We start from the raw sequence: 14100 nt of genomic DNA, 5'->3' as shown, positions 1-14100 counted from the left end.
GTCTGCGGACAGTTGGATGTCAGTGCATAATTGTGATGAGTGGTATACTGAACCACGCACGCACACACACACGCACAGCCAAAGTTTCGGTCCAACCCCTCACTGTGAGCAGGCCGCCCCCCTTTAAATGAACACGTGCATCAGAGCATGTTAGCGGATTCCGTCTCTCTGTCTCCCTCTCTTTCAGGCGCAAGAACCACAGTAAGTGGTTTTGGAAGCCGTTTCTTATTTAAAGAAATCAACCACATCAAGTGATCATCCCAGTGGTGTGGTCTGTGTTTGTGAAAAACTGCAAATGCGGTGTTTTGACACGATTACCTTGCATATGTTTTTTTTGCTGATTTCATAACTTCATCTGTAACTTTTGAACCGTAAGTCTTGGAAGCAAAGAATGTGTAATTATTGGACTCCTCAGGTCCAGATGAATTCAGATAAGCCACACCCATTTGCTTCTTGATCGATTCATTTCCATGTTGAATTGTGTCCAAATCTGTTTTGAGTTTTTTTTGTGTGTCAGGGCCTACATAACAAAATGTGAATCTTCTGAACCACATTTGTGTGACATAGATATGATGTCTGAGTGACCATGCTATCTGGCCACTAGGTGGCGCTGGATTAGCAGCATCGTGATGCTGATAACCCAGATCCTGCAAGACAAAGACCAGAACGGACAAATACTGACGAACACTGGCTCTATCGAGAGCCTTTCACGTTTTTACGTGAACTAAAGGTAGGGATGGGTACCGGAATTGCCCACTGTGCTGGTCTTGCAGTTGTGTCTTAAACCAGAAGGGTTTGCATGCAGAATGACCACGTTGCTTTTGTTCACAGTGCAGGGATGCTGACAATGAATGCTGAGGAAGTCCCTTTGTGACATTAGAGGATGAAAATATGATGTATATACAAATGTTCAATGAATAAAACTTATTTGATGAAATTAATTGCAGAAACATGCGGCCTCCTTCCTTTCCATGGTCACAAACCTCGTAGGCCAAACACACGAGAGGGGACAAGTGAATGCGCTAGTTTCCTGTGAAATGCACCTTTGTAAAAACCACAACTTACACTTACAAGTTGTATTTAAGTCAGGTTGACCTCATTTTAACAAAGCGAAAAAATGAAAAAAATAATAATTCGATGAGGAAATATGAAAATATTGTTATGTGAACCTGGGCAGTTTATCCCTTTTGCCTGACAAAGCTTGAATTATTTTAGACCTTGTACATGTTTCAGCACAAGGCCCCCTTCTCCGGAAGCATCAGCAGGAAGTGGTCTGGAGGAGAAAGTCATTTCAGGCCTTTTTTTTACGATCATCTATGTTCATAAAAGATAAATATTTATTGTTTTTCAATTTTATGTTTGACATAACCAGCTTACAGTTTAAAAACAATGAACGTGTTAAAAATTTCAACTGTTGTTCATGTGAAACTGTCCTGTCAGATTGTAGCACTGACTTAAGAGCCCATTAACTTGTAATCATCATCATGGTCAGCCTGCACACTGCAGCATAAAATAATTAATCAATGTATTTATTGCTGCATTATTAAGGCTATTTAAATTTGGTCAACATAAAATCCTCACCAGCATGCATTTCTATGTTATGATAATTTGCCCAGGGTTAGGCTACCATAAGGTAGGCTAATACAACTGCAAAAGCCGCGGCAGTAGTTCACCGACTTACCCGATAATGTAACCGATGATGGATAACTGAATAAGTCTGTACAAAACTCCAACTTTCTTATTTTTGGCGACAATGTATTTTTCCGTTTTGTAGTCGAATAAGGAGAGGACGCGTCCTTTGAAGAAGCTCGCGGCCATCCTGCAGCTGTCTGCGGACAGTTGGATGTCAGTGCATAATTGTGATGAGTGGTATACTGAACCACGCACGCACACACACACGCACAGCCAAAGTTTCGGTCCAACCCCTCACTGTGAGCAGGCCGCCCCCCTTTAAATGAACACGTGCATCAGAGCATGTTAGCGGATTCCGTCTCTCTGTCTCCCTCTCTTTCAGGCGCAAGAACCACAGTAAGTGGTTTTGGAAGCCGTTTCTTATTTAAAGAAATCAACCACATCAAGTGATCATCCCAGTGGTGTGGTCTGTGTTTGTGAAAAACTGCAAATGCGGTGTTTTGACACGATTACCTTGCATATGTTTTTTTTGCTGATTTCATAACTTCATCTGTAACTTTTGAACCGTAAGTCTTGGAAGCAAAGAATGTGTAATTATTGGACTCCTCAGGTCCAGATGAATTCAGATAAGCCACACCCATTTGCTTCTTGATCGATTCATTTCCATGTTGAATTGTGTCCAAATCTGTTTTGAGTTTTTTTTGTGTGTCAGGGCCTACATAACAAAATATGAATCTTCGTGTTAAAAATTTCAACTGTTGTTCATGTGAAACTGAAAGACATGAAAGCACTTCCGTAGATAACTAAATGAACAGTGATGGTCTTGTGGTTTTGTCCCATGATGCTTGGAGGTGTTAGCACACAGCTTTGCCACATTACTGTTCACCACACGAGATGCTGACAATGAATGCTAACGGGTGGATTGTCCTTCTAGCCCTGTGCTTTATTTGCGTGTCTTCAAATGGTAAGTCCTTTTGTGATATTAGAGAATGAAAATATGATTAATATAAAGACGTTCCATGAATAAAACTTCACCTTGTTTGCGATATCAACTGTTTTTTCGCTCCATTTACATTATTTGATCTTTAAAATCTGGTGCGTAGAATTTAGAATTGTCATTCTAAAAGCTTGGCAAATCAGTTGAGAACAAGACAAATTCTGTTTACTCGAGTGGACTATAATGTTGGTATTATATTTAAATATGGTTCACAATATATAGACTATAACGCAGATGTCTCCCCATTAAAACGTGCTGTTAATAAATTAATCTAAGAATATAAGGCTAATTTATAAGAATATGTGGGCAGATCATAGGTTTCAGTGTCACCTGTTTTTATTCAGTGTCTTTTATAAAGTTATTATTTTTACATTCTCCAGCTTCTCTGCCGTTTAATTGTTATACAGTTACATTAAATCCATTTATTCATTTGAAGATGTCTAGACATCACAGTTTTGAGCATCTACAGTAATAAGGACGATGAGTTTGTTCTGTTGGTACTCATGGTTGATTGAGATAACCAACCTAAAATGTTTTCTTGTTCTTGTGTTTCTCTCTTCCCGTTAAGAAGAGCCGGACATTGAAAACCCTTGTGAGTCATATTCAGATGCTTGTAAGACGCAAACACTCAGACGTCCGCTGGGCTCCTCTGTGCTCCTGCCATGCAACTTTACAACAAGTAGCCTGGACTGGGTGTCGTGGGCCCAAACTCCTGGGCTGCACCTGGTCCATCTCAAATCTAAGGGTCATATTAAGTTCCTGGACCACAGGTATGGTCGGGTGAAAGCCTTTCCATACCAGGCCTCAGAGGGGAACTTCTCCATCCGCATCGATGAGCTTCAAAACTCTGACCTGGGGTGTTATCGCTGTAAGCAGGGACATGACTGTCTTCAAGTGCAGTTGGTTGCTGAAAGAGGTGAGATGATTTCTGTTTGAAAGTGTTCAGGTAACGCTTCCTCAACACTGAGCAGCAGCCTCTGCAGAAACATGCGGCCTCCTTCCTTTCCATGGTCACAAACCTCGTAGGCCAAACACACGAGAGGGGACAAGTGAATGCGCTAGTTTCCTGTGAGATGCACCTTTGTAAAAACCACAACTTACTGTGCAGGCGCTCAGAGCAGAGACATGATGCAACTGATTTACATCTGTGTTGGCGTGGCTGCTTTCATCCTGCTGAGCATCGGTGGCTACTGCTGCATGAAGTGCATACGTGAGTACCTGCCCAGTCTGGCACCCTCAGTCCACACAGATAGAAGAAGTTGTTTGTGGTCTGTCATTGGTTGGTTATTTAAAAGCTCTTTTTATTTCAGTGTGCTCAAAGGACAATGCAAACAACCCTGAAGGTGCAGGCACTGAGGGTAAGCAATCATTTTAACATTTACGTTCGATCCATCTGTAGAGTTTTGCTCGGTACACGGTACATTTACATTAAAGCACAGGAATAACAGTACAGTCGGCTTAATTACAGCCAGTTAAGGCAGAGTGAAAGGAAATTTGTTATGAAGAGTTGCATCTGCTAAGTTATTTAAAAAGATGTATCATGCACAGGACAACGGAAATGTACACAATAGAGACAAATATGCACAGCAATGCACATCTTTCATTCAAAAGAATATGAAGTTTTGTGAAACCCATCAATTTACTTTCTTATCAAGAAGACCTTTAGAGGTATCTATCTTCTCATCGAACTCGTGGCAAGAAAGCAAACAAGAACGTTTCCCAAAATATCCAACTATTCCTTCAAGTTGCTTCAAATTATGTCCCACTGCAGGCGCCAGTGCTCCACCTGAGGAAACAGGCAGAGTGCCAGCACATCAACAGCAGAGAGGTAACAACACACACACACACACACACACACACACACACACAGTAGTATCTGTGATGCACGAGTCAACGAGGACAAGTGATATTTCTGATATGTTTTCTTGTGTCACTGTGCACAACGTGTTTCCTTTTCCTACAGGAGGCGGCAACGATAATCTTGTTTATGGTGCGTTCACACTGCTCTTCTTCTTTCTTTGATCCCTTCGTTCCATCCCAGGCGAAAAAAAAATGCACTTTTTTGTATTTAAAATGTACTGACATTTTCAATAGCACACTGCAAATATACTGTCAAAGAATTGTACTTTCTGCAAATATATAAAAAGTATACAAAAGTCACGCTTTCACCTATTTACATTAAGTTATTCCAATTTAGCACACAAAAATATACTAAATACACTTCAAATTGTGCATAACTACTATTTAATCACAACTAAAATATATTAAGTATAAAATAAGTTGTTCCAAAATAGCACTCCAAGTATACTGATGATTGGTAGGGCTTCAAGTATACTCAAGTATGCTAAAATTAAATATACTTAGCATATTTATTTTTCACCTGGGATGTCATGTATTGAGCCACCTTATCAAAAAATTCAATGCCTCTGTTATCCCAACTGAAACATCACGATTGTCTAATGTTTTCTAAACCTTTTTATTTTAAATATCAGAAAATGATGACCAAGACCCATCCAGCAAGCAGGAGGACCTCACCGGAGATTATTGCATTCCAGTCGAAGGTCTGCCCGATCCAGACAGGAGTCAACCCGCTCAGAGCACCAGTGGGATTCATCCAAACCTGAACCAGTTTGAGAGGACGGAAAGTCAGAGAACAAAACAGGGATTTCATAGAGGTGCTTCATATTCAGTACAATCACTGCAGTTTCTATTGTTGGTGACCCTTTTATCATCTTGTCACGACAAACTGGAGTAACTCAGTCTCACCTCTCCAGAACTCTTCAGCAGATTGCGGCAAGCAAGTCGGAGTCGGCATTATTACGGTAAAATATGCATCTTTTATTATGTTGCATCATTTCGGTGTCGGGACCTTCACTTTTATTTATTTTATTACACAGTTAACCAAGGTGAAATCAGCAGGCAACAAGCCATGTCAGCTCAGGCAGAGAATCATCAGAAAGGTATTTAGACTTCATTTGATTTAACTTGTGTCATCTGTCAGAATGATGTGTCTGTGCGTGAGAATAAATAGCTTATTGTTACATTGTTCACTGATTTCTTTTTTTGCAGCAGCAGCAGAAGGTTTTGGGAAGAAGAAGAAGAAGAAGGCCACGGAAAGTGAGTGCTGACTTCCTCTGTGGGCATGTTCGAGATGCAATACAACTGTGGCTCAACCGCTGTCCTACTTCTCCGTTGTTTCCCTGTCAGATGTCCAACTCAAAAACCCGATTTACAACAGCAGCCTGGACCAGCTCAACCACCTGTAGAGAATAAAGGAGTTTAAACAGCTGTAGAGATAGTTTTCTCAGTACCAACATGCTTTCCTATTATATCCATTGCTTATTCATTTGACATATTAAACTTGATACATGTCTTGTTGTATTTGTTTGCTGTATAATGATACTGTATTTCCTGTACAAGAAGCAGTCTGTGCATGTGTTGAATGAGACAAACCTGTGTCAGCCATTGGTTACTTTTTGCATGTGAGAAGCACTTTTTGACCATATAAAATGCTTTCATGCTCTCAGTTTGAATAATAAGCCCTTTGTTTGTTTGTTTTTTAACCAAACTGCACTCACATCTGCAAACAGTTTAGAGTCTCAGGTTCACTTGCATTGCTTTAACTGTGGGAGGATACAGAACAAGCTCCAGAAAAGACCCAGAAAGCAGCTGATTTTAAACACAGGACCCTCAAACTGTGGAGCAACAGAGTGACTGAGAATCCTTCAGTTGAGAGTCGTGCCAATTAAGCCAAATGAGAAGCAGCTGCTCCACCTGTGGCAGAGGCTCAGTATCCAAAGATGAAGGCCCACAGAACAGACTTCATTTTGGTGACGTGCATTTTGTTATCGCCGCTTCTTCTGAAACGTGAAGCCAATGCTGCTTCAAAACCATTCCAAGCAACAGTTGCTGACGCTACGAATACTGGCACGTCAATCTGCCACGATGGGTTCATGTCTGTTTACATATCAAAGGGGCAATTTGCTGATCTTCCTCTCACCATTTATGTTCAAGGTAAGTCAGACACCAAATATACATAAAACCAGCGATGTCGCATAGCTTTGGAGCGTTAACTCTTTTATGTGTCCAAATCTACACACAGATGAACACGGTGGATATTACCAAGCCATCGCTGTGGCAAAACGGTGCCTCTACTTCCTTGGAGAAAGTGACGCCTTTATTTTGTTAACAGTTGCTTCCCATGGATGTTTTGTGAGAAGACAAGTAAGCCGTCTCTTGAGCTTGTCTGTCTGTTTTATTTTTCTGAATGCAGATTTATACAAATCTTTATTTTCATATTCTAATCATTTTGTTCAATAGAAATATATGACAAATCTGACTGTTGTCATCATGGCCCTTGCAGACTGGGGAGCAGTTGAAATTGTAAAGTCAATACCGCTCATCTGTGAAAGGAAGATTAAGGGTATTATTTCTACTCGTACAAATAAATCTCATGACATTGAGAATTAGAAACAAACTAAATTCTGAAACGCAGTGTGTTTTCTACAGAGGTGAACAAAAATGATGATCCACAAATTTCAACACATGAGTTCTGCAACAAGGATGGGTTCAACATTACCATCCCTCAGAATGCCACAGACCCACCTCTGAACCTGGATGCTGTCTGGATCCCTTCCAGTCAAAACCATAACTGTAAACCCCCAAAAAGATCCAAGGATGCTGTCACTTTCAGCTTTCCCTTCACTGATTGTGGCACTCAGTCTGTGGTAAATGCAAATACATTACCTCCCGTCCATCTTTAGGCAGGTCAGATGGTATTGTAACAGGTTTGGTTGTGTCTTGCAGATAGCAGACGGGATTATAAAATACTGGGTCAACATTGAGGCGAAGCAACAGCCGCAGAAAGGCTTTGTATTTCGTGACGCTCCTTTCCAGTAAGAAATCAAAATGTTCCACTTCTCCTGCTTTGAGAATGTAAGAACACTCATTTAAATGTCCTCTTTTATTTTGTAGTCGTACTGTGCATTGTAGCTTTGCACTGGCCCAAATTACTCGGCTGGGCATCAAGGTTCGGGGAGAAGAATCAGAGTACCCGTCAACACTGAAGAGTGAGGGAATACTGAGGACTGAAATGAGGTTTGCCAAAGGTCATGTTCGGCAAGTTTTTGCTTGATTTTTACTTGTATTGTCCTTTAAACTTAATCATTCATGATGTCATACATGTGTCTGCACGTTTTTATTAACCAAAATGTCTTAAACGATAGAAAGTATCAAAATGTGTCAATACATTGCTTGAAAATAAATTAATAGTTTTAACATTGAAGGACCAGTTTCATACTTGAAACATAGTGAAGCCCTCATTTATGATTATTTTTTTTATCTTTCAACTACAGACTCCAATTACAAGTCTTTCTATTCCTCTCGAGCCCCTCAAACAGTCACCGAGCTTGGCCAGCCTGTGCATGTGGAGGTGTTTGCTCCTAAACACGAGGACAAAGATTTGGTGCTGCTGTTGGAGGACTGCTGGGCGACACCGACTGAAAACCCGCATGACCCACAGAGATGGAACCTGCTTGTCAAAGGGTGAATTTGCGTGAAATAAACAGATATATATTTGACCATTTATATCCAAAGGGCCATTTAACATCTGTGCCCGTACTTCAATCGACCAAAGCTCATCTTTGTCTCCAACCCAGATGTCCTTTCAGTGGCGATAGCCACAGAACTGTTGTGTTGCCGGTTGTCCGCACAGAACTGAAATATCCCTCTCTTCATAAGTGGTTTGTGGTCAAGATGTTCTCATTTGTGAAGCCCCCAACATTTGACAACCTGGTACGACAAAGTAAAAGGAAAAAATGTCATATGAATTTCACTGCTATTAATTAGCCTCAGGGATTTTCTTTAATGGGATGCTCTCCTACAGGTATATTTCCACTGTGATGTAGAGATCTGTAAAGGACCAGATTGCCTACAGTCCTGCAGCAATGGTAAGTGGAGCTGCAGCCTACCCTTTATGAAGTCTAATGAATTCATTTTGGGTTATTGATTCACGTATGCTTGTGTGTAACACTGAGCGATTGTCTGTTTTGCCATATCTTTCAGGGAGGCGTAAATTAAGGCAAATCCCACCGGGGCCAGGACAGGAGAGTCTTTACAGTGTCGTTTCTGGTGGACCTCTTCTGTATCTACTGTAAATAATCAGAAAATGCTTGGAAGCACAATTGTGAACGGTTCGGTCAAGAACTGTTTGTCATTTGTAATGAAAATAAATACTTACTTTAATGATCTTAAGTTAGTAGATGTATATAGTGGGAAAGGCTTGAATTTATTAAAAATGTTTTAGTAAATATCCTCTTTGTCATCACTGTACTGCCACTTGCTAATTTTAGGTGGTTGTGGAAGATTGTATGTAGGCCTACCCTATGGGCTTAACATGAAGACCTTTTTATAAGACTTAAAGACATTTTCAGATCACTTTGGGAACATTTCACATCCACAAATATTAAATGACTGGTCTTAAACCTTTCTTTTTTTTTTATTAATTATTCCGATTTCTCTTTGTTTTATAGATAGTTATGAACAAATCGACTGAATGACTAAGTCATTATACATATCATACTATCTTCAGTTAAATTTCTAGGTGATGGCACATTTCTGTGTAAATAAAGCTTAATTAAAAAAAAAAAGTTCTGGCAGACTTTTATTGTGGTGGAGGTGTTCCGGTCATGTGCCCACAACTCGTCCAATAGAAATGCCGAAATGGTCAGTTTGCGGAAGTCATTGAGCGAGCGTGTAGTCGTCGAAACGAACGAATTAGTTGTAGAAGAAGTCTCTGTTTTTAACTTTGTATAGTTTGTGGGTAAAAAAAGAACTAAATCGTGTTCCGCATGACTAACGTCAGTATTTCGTTCGTCTGTTCAGCTCCTCACACTTCTCTGCCGGTTAAGCTAACGTTACTAGTTGTCAGTTATGTCCAAATCAACGAGGCTGGACTCGAAAGACAATGAGTCCAAACGGCTGCCCATCTATCGGCACAAAGCCACACTGACTCGGGCTGTCAAAGACAGCACGTTTCTGGTTGTCACCGGTGAGACTGGCAGCGGGAAAACCACGCAACTTCCAAAGTACCTTCATCAAGCAGGTGAGCTGTGGTTTAACTGTGTGGTCACCGGCGATAGTTATACATAAACACAAACTACACGGATCACTTCCTCTTATTTTTGTGTAGGTTTTTGTAGAGATGGCAAAATTGGCATCACTCAGCCCCGCCGGGTGGCTGCCATCACGGTGGCCCAGAGGGTGGCCCAGGAGATGCAGTGCACTCTGGGTAGAGAGGTTGGCTACCAAGTACGCTTCGATGACTGCACATCACAGGTGAGAGGCAAAAGACGATTCATCCCTTGCAATACATTTTTATTGTGAATATCTGTTAACGTGGAGTTGTGTCTGTGCCAGAGCACAGTGGTGAAGTACATGACCGACGGCTGTTTGCTCAGAGAGATCCTAGCAGATCCTGCACTCTCTCAGTACAGCGTTGTAATCCTGGATGAAGTCCACGAACGCAGCCTCAACACAGTGAGTCAATATGACAACGACACAATATCATTGACATTTATCATTGCACTTTACTCTTGCATGCATAGACCTTGTCAGCATGCAAAATGTACTTCTCGTCGTCATCCTCTCAATGCACATATTGATTTAGTGTTTGTTTTGCAGGATATTCTCCTGGGTCTGCTGAAGAATATGTTCTCGGACTCTGCGAAGCCCACCAAAGGCAGATCGTTCCCTCTGAAGGTGGTGGTGATGTCCGCCACCTTGGAAACTGACAAACTTTCAGCCTTTCTCAGCGACTGCCCCGTCTTTACTATTCCTGGGAGGACTTTTCCTGTCACCAGCACATTTGGTTTTGCTGTCGGACCTAAAGACATAGAGAGCACTGGTTATATAAAAGAGGTACTGAGATTCAACGAATGAGTCGGTGTTTTTCTTTCTTAAGATTCTTGCATGACAAGAAACATTTGGTTTCACAACTTTACAATCCTTACTCAAGTCAGATATGTGTTTATAGCTTCATGCATTTGGTTCTTAATCATTTTATTTACATGTTTTGTTTCCCAGGTGGTGAAAGTGGCCCTTGATGTGCACACCAGTGAAATGGCCGGGGACATTCTGGTGTTTTTGACAGGTACGTTATCGAGCTCGCAGTATGTCTCGACCCTCGCAAAATCTGTCACGTTAATCCTCCATGTTTGACAGGTCAGGCAGAGATTGAGCGGGCGTGTGACTTGTTGTATGAAAAAGCTGAGTCTGTAGACTACCGCTACGATGTGGAGGACCAAACAGTGGAGGGCCTCCTCATTCTGCCCCTTTATGGATCCATGCCCACAGGTAAATACATACAACAGCTGTCACATCCTATTCATCAATAGGTCGATTTAAATTGTAGTTTCTTCCAGATTAAGTCGATATGAAAACATCTTGTCTGTCTTGTCGTAGATCAACAGAGGCAGATCTTTCAGCCCCCACCTTCAGGAATAAGGAAGTGTGTCGTGGCCACTAACATTGCAGCAACATCTCTCACCATCAATGGCATAAAGTGAGTGAGGCCTGTGGTTATTGGCTGTCCACTAGGCTGCATTTATCAGATTTACAACAATGACTTGTTACTCAAACGGTTAAGATAAAGCATTTTATTTCTCATAAAGGTACATCATAGACAGCGGGTTTGTGAAGCAACTCAACCACAACTCAAGAGTGGGCATGGATGTCTTGGAGGTGGTGCCGATTTCAAAGTGAGTTTTTGAAGAAATAACGTGTCATTTCAAACCTGCCACTACTTTTGTTAAAGTTTTGTCTTCCTGCTAACTGCCATGCCATTTAAGAAAGCTTGGGAATAGAGATTTGGACTTGATTTCTTTGTGATTAGGAGCGAGTCTGAGCAGAGAGCAGGCCGAGCCGGAAGAACCTCGGCTGGGAAATGCTTTCGAATCTACACCAAGGAATTCTGGGAGAAGAGCATGCCGGAATATACCGTTCCAGAAATCCAGAGGACGAGTCTGACTGCAGTGATACTCGCACTCAAGTGCCTGGGCGTTCATGATGTCATTAGGTACACTGATACTGGTTGCTTTCTTATAGCTCATCTTATTTATCTTTTTTTACCTTCGTCAATAAAGAGTTTGTTTCTTTTAAGGTTTCCTTATCTGGACTGTCCAGAGGAAAGGTTTATTCTTGAGGCTTTAAAACAGCTCTACCAATTTGATGCCATCGACAGGTGAGAAACGATGCATGTGGACCTGTGGTGTTCAACGCACAGCAGTCGTGGGTTTAAGTACTTCTCTGTGTGTCGTCTGTAGGAGAGGAAGAGTGACCCAGCTGGGGGAGCTGATGGTGGAGTTCCCCCTGCACCCAGGCCTCACCCGGGCCGTGCTCAAAGCCGCCTCGCTCGGCTGTGAGGACCTGCTGCTCCCTGTAGCTGCCATGCTGTCTGTAGAGAACATTTTCATCAGGCCAGGTCAGCGGTTTAGCTTAAAAGCAGAAAATTCAGCTTCCAAAAAAATAGTTTTAGAGAGCCAATAAAGTTCTGTTTTATTTACTGACGTGTCTGTTTGATTGTTTAGTGTGTCAGGAAATGACACATGCAGAGAAGTGTAGTGTGAAGACTGATCTCTTCCTGCCTGCAGGCCACCCTGAGAAGCAGAAAGAAGCGGATAAACTGCACAGAGCGCTGGCTGCCAAGAGCGGCAGTATGAACGACTTCGCCACTCTCCTCAGCGTGTTTCAGTTGTGCAAATCCAGGTACGCTGATTAATGCTGCTAGATGCATCCGTATTATTTCTAGCTAATTAATCATCACAACTGTTATAAGTGCAAGCCTTTCTCTTGCTTCCTGCAGCGACAGACCCTCAGCGTGGTGTAAAGATCATTGGATCCACTGGAGGGCGCTGAAGTCGGCCTTTAGTGTGGAGACTCAGTTGCGAGAGATCCTCCTCCGCCTCCAACAGGTTCGGCAGTTGATGCAACTCATTTTCACATCGCTGACGAAAGTGTGTTGTGTATCCATGCCCTGTTGACAACCCCATATGGCTGTAAACAATACAACTGTACAAATGCATAATTCTGCCTCTTCATTATTAGATCATACTTGCTCCACATAATGTTGTACTTGAGCAATTGCAAAGGACCTCTTTGCAGATTACTGTCGTCAGATGTTGAACTCTGTCATTTATTGATTCATGATTTTGTTTGCTAACACACTGGTGTGATCATTAATTTGAATGAGACCCTTTTTCCTTTCAGAAGAGAGATTTCCCTGTCGACACATTTGATGGCAATAAGAGTGAACTCTTCAGACGATGTCTGTGCACGGGATACTTCACCAATGTTGCCAGAAGGTATCACCAAAGTTCATTTAAAATTATTCATATTTAACTCTTGGGATTTATTTATTCTTTCTCTTAGTGATGCATGTGAATGATTGTTCAGTTATTTTCACATAGGTCTATTGGAAAGGTGTTTTGCACAATGGATGGCCATGGATCCATGGTTCACATTCATCCATCCTCATCGGTAAATGCATTCTCAAAAAGTATTTAATAATAAAACACAGTTTTCATAGAACACACATTAAGTTTGGAACCAAAACTTGCTGCTTCTTCTTCCTTTTGATCACAATCCCGTGTTGCCCCAAGCTGTTTGACCAGGAGGCTGAGCTGAACTGGGTCATCTTCCACGATGTGCTGGTGACCTCACGGGTGTACGTCAGGACCGCGTGTCCTATTCGATACGAGTGGGTGAAGGACTTGCTACCCAAACTACACGAGGTGGACGTCTATGAGCTGAGCAGCGTGGCAAGAGAAGAAGTGACTGATGAGGAGATGGTGAAATGGGAGACCAGGGAAGCAGCCAAAAGACAACCAGGTTTTCAGAGTTTATTAGATTTATATTTATTAAATTGTAATGTTATACAGCTCAATGGTTAATGTTTATAGTCCCTGCTATGACAATGTATAAAATGATTAAACATAAGACAGTGTGGATTAAAAGGCCATTTGGGCATGAAGATCTTAATTGTTACACAGAGTGAATGAAGTAATGTATAACAAACTAATAGATTCCTTTCTTCTTTTTTTCAGAGGTTTCTACTGAGGACGTCGTGAAGAAGCTGGAGAAGCGTAACAACGAGACGACCGTCGGCGACGCTCGTGCTCGCTACCTGCAACGAAAGCAACAAAGACAACAGAATAAAGCTCTTTGACAGAAAGCGCTTGCTTTTGAGGGACATGGTTCACGCAAACGTATCACAAAAGGAGCATTTGGAAACAATTTCTGAACAACAAATATTTGTTACATTTATAATGAAAATATCATTGTCTTGCTCTTTTTAATCCCTACACTTTACACACAACGCTGTAGTAGTAGTTAGATCCACGGGTCTTTTGACAAGAAAATCTGTGCTTTGTTTTTTAACAGTGGGTAGATTAAATTACAATAAATACAGGGACATT

General features: G+C 41.5%; 1 protein-coding gene across 1 annotated transcript; it reads left to right on the top strand.

The window, feature by feature from the left end:
- The first annotated feature begins 9394 nt into the window (after nucleotides 1-9394).
- dhx40 (DEAH (Asp-Glu-Ala-His) box polypeptide 40) lies at nucleotides 9395-14088 on the top strand. Its single transcript, XM_079271671.1, has 17 exons — nucleotides 9395-9731; nucleotides 9819-9964; nucleotides 10046-10165; nucleotides 10310-10546; nucleotides 10712-10778; nucleotides 10850-10981; nucleotides 11090-11189; nucleotides 11299-11385; nucleotides 11520-11702; nucleotides 11787-11867; nucleotides 11950-12107; nucleotides 12277-12391; nucleotides 12489-12597; nucleotides 12893-12987; nucleotides 13093-13162; nucleotides 13285-13513; nucleotides 13729-14088. The coding sequence occupies exons 1-17, from the start codon at nucleotides 9560-9562 to the stop codon at nucleotides 13848-13850; spliced, it is 2223 nt and encodes a 740-aa protein (XP_079127797.1). The 5' UTR covers nucleotides 9395-9559; the 3' UTR covers nucleotides 13851-14088.
- Nucleotides 14089-14100: the final 12 nt, after the last annotated feature.

This window comes from Melanostigma gelatinosum, assembly GCF_949748355.1.
Source record: "Melanostigma gelatinosum genome assembly, chromosome: 7".
Taxonomy (NCBI): domain Eukaryota; kingdom Metazoa; phylum Chordata; class Actinopteri; order Perciformes; family Zoarcidae; genus Melanostigma; species Melanostigma gelatinosum.
The sequence above is the reverse complement of the archived record's forward strand: the minus strand, read 5'-3'. Positions and strand labels throughout refer to the sequence as shown.

Coding starts and splice junctions, on each gene's coding strand:
- dhx40 (XM_079271671.1), top strand. CDS start 9,560: ATGTCCAAATCAACGAGGCTGGACTCGAAAGACAATGAGTCCAAACGG. Junction 9,732..9,818: donor AAAGTACCTTCATCAAGCAG/GTGAGCTGTGGT, acceptor ATTTTTGTGTAG/GTTTTTGTAGAGATGGCAAA. Junction 11,703..11,786: donor GGCGTTCATGATGTCATTAG/GTACACTGATAC, acceptor GTTTCTTTTAAG/GTTTCCTTATCTGGACTGTC.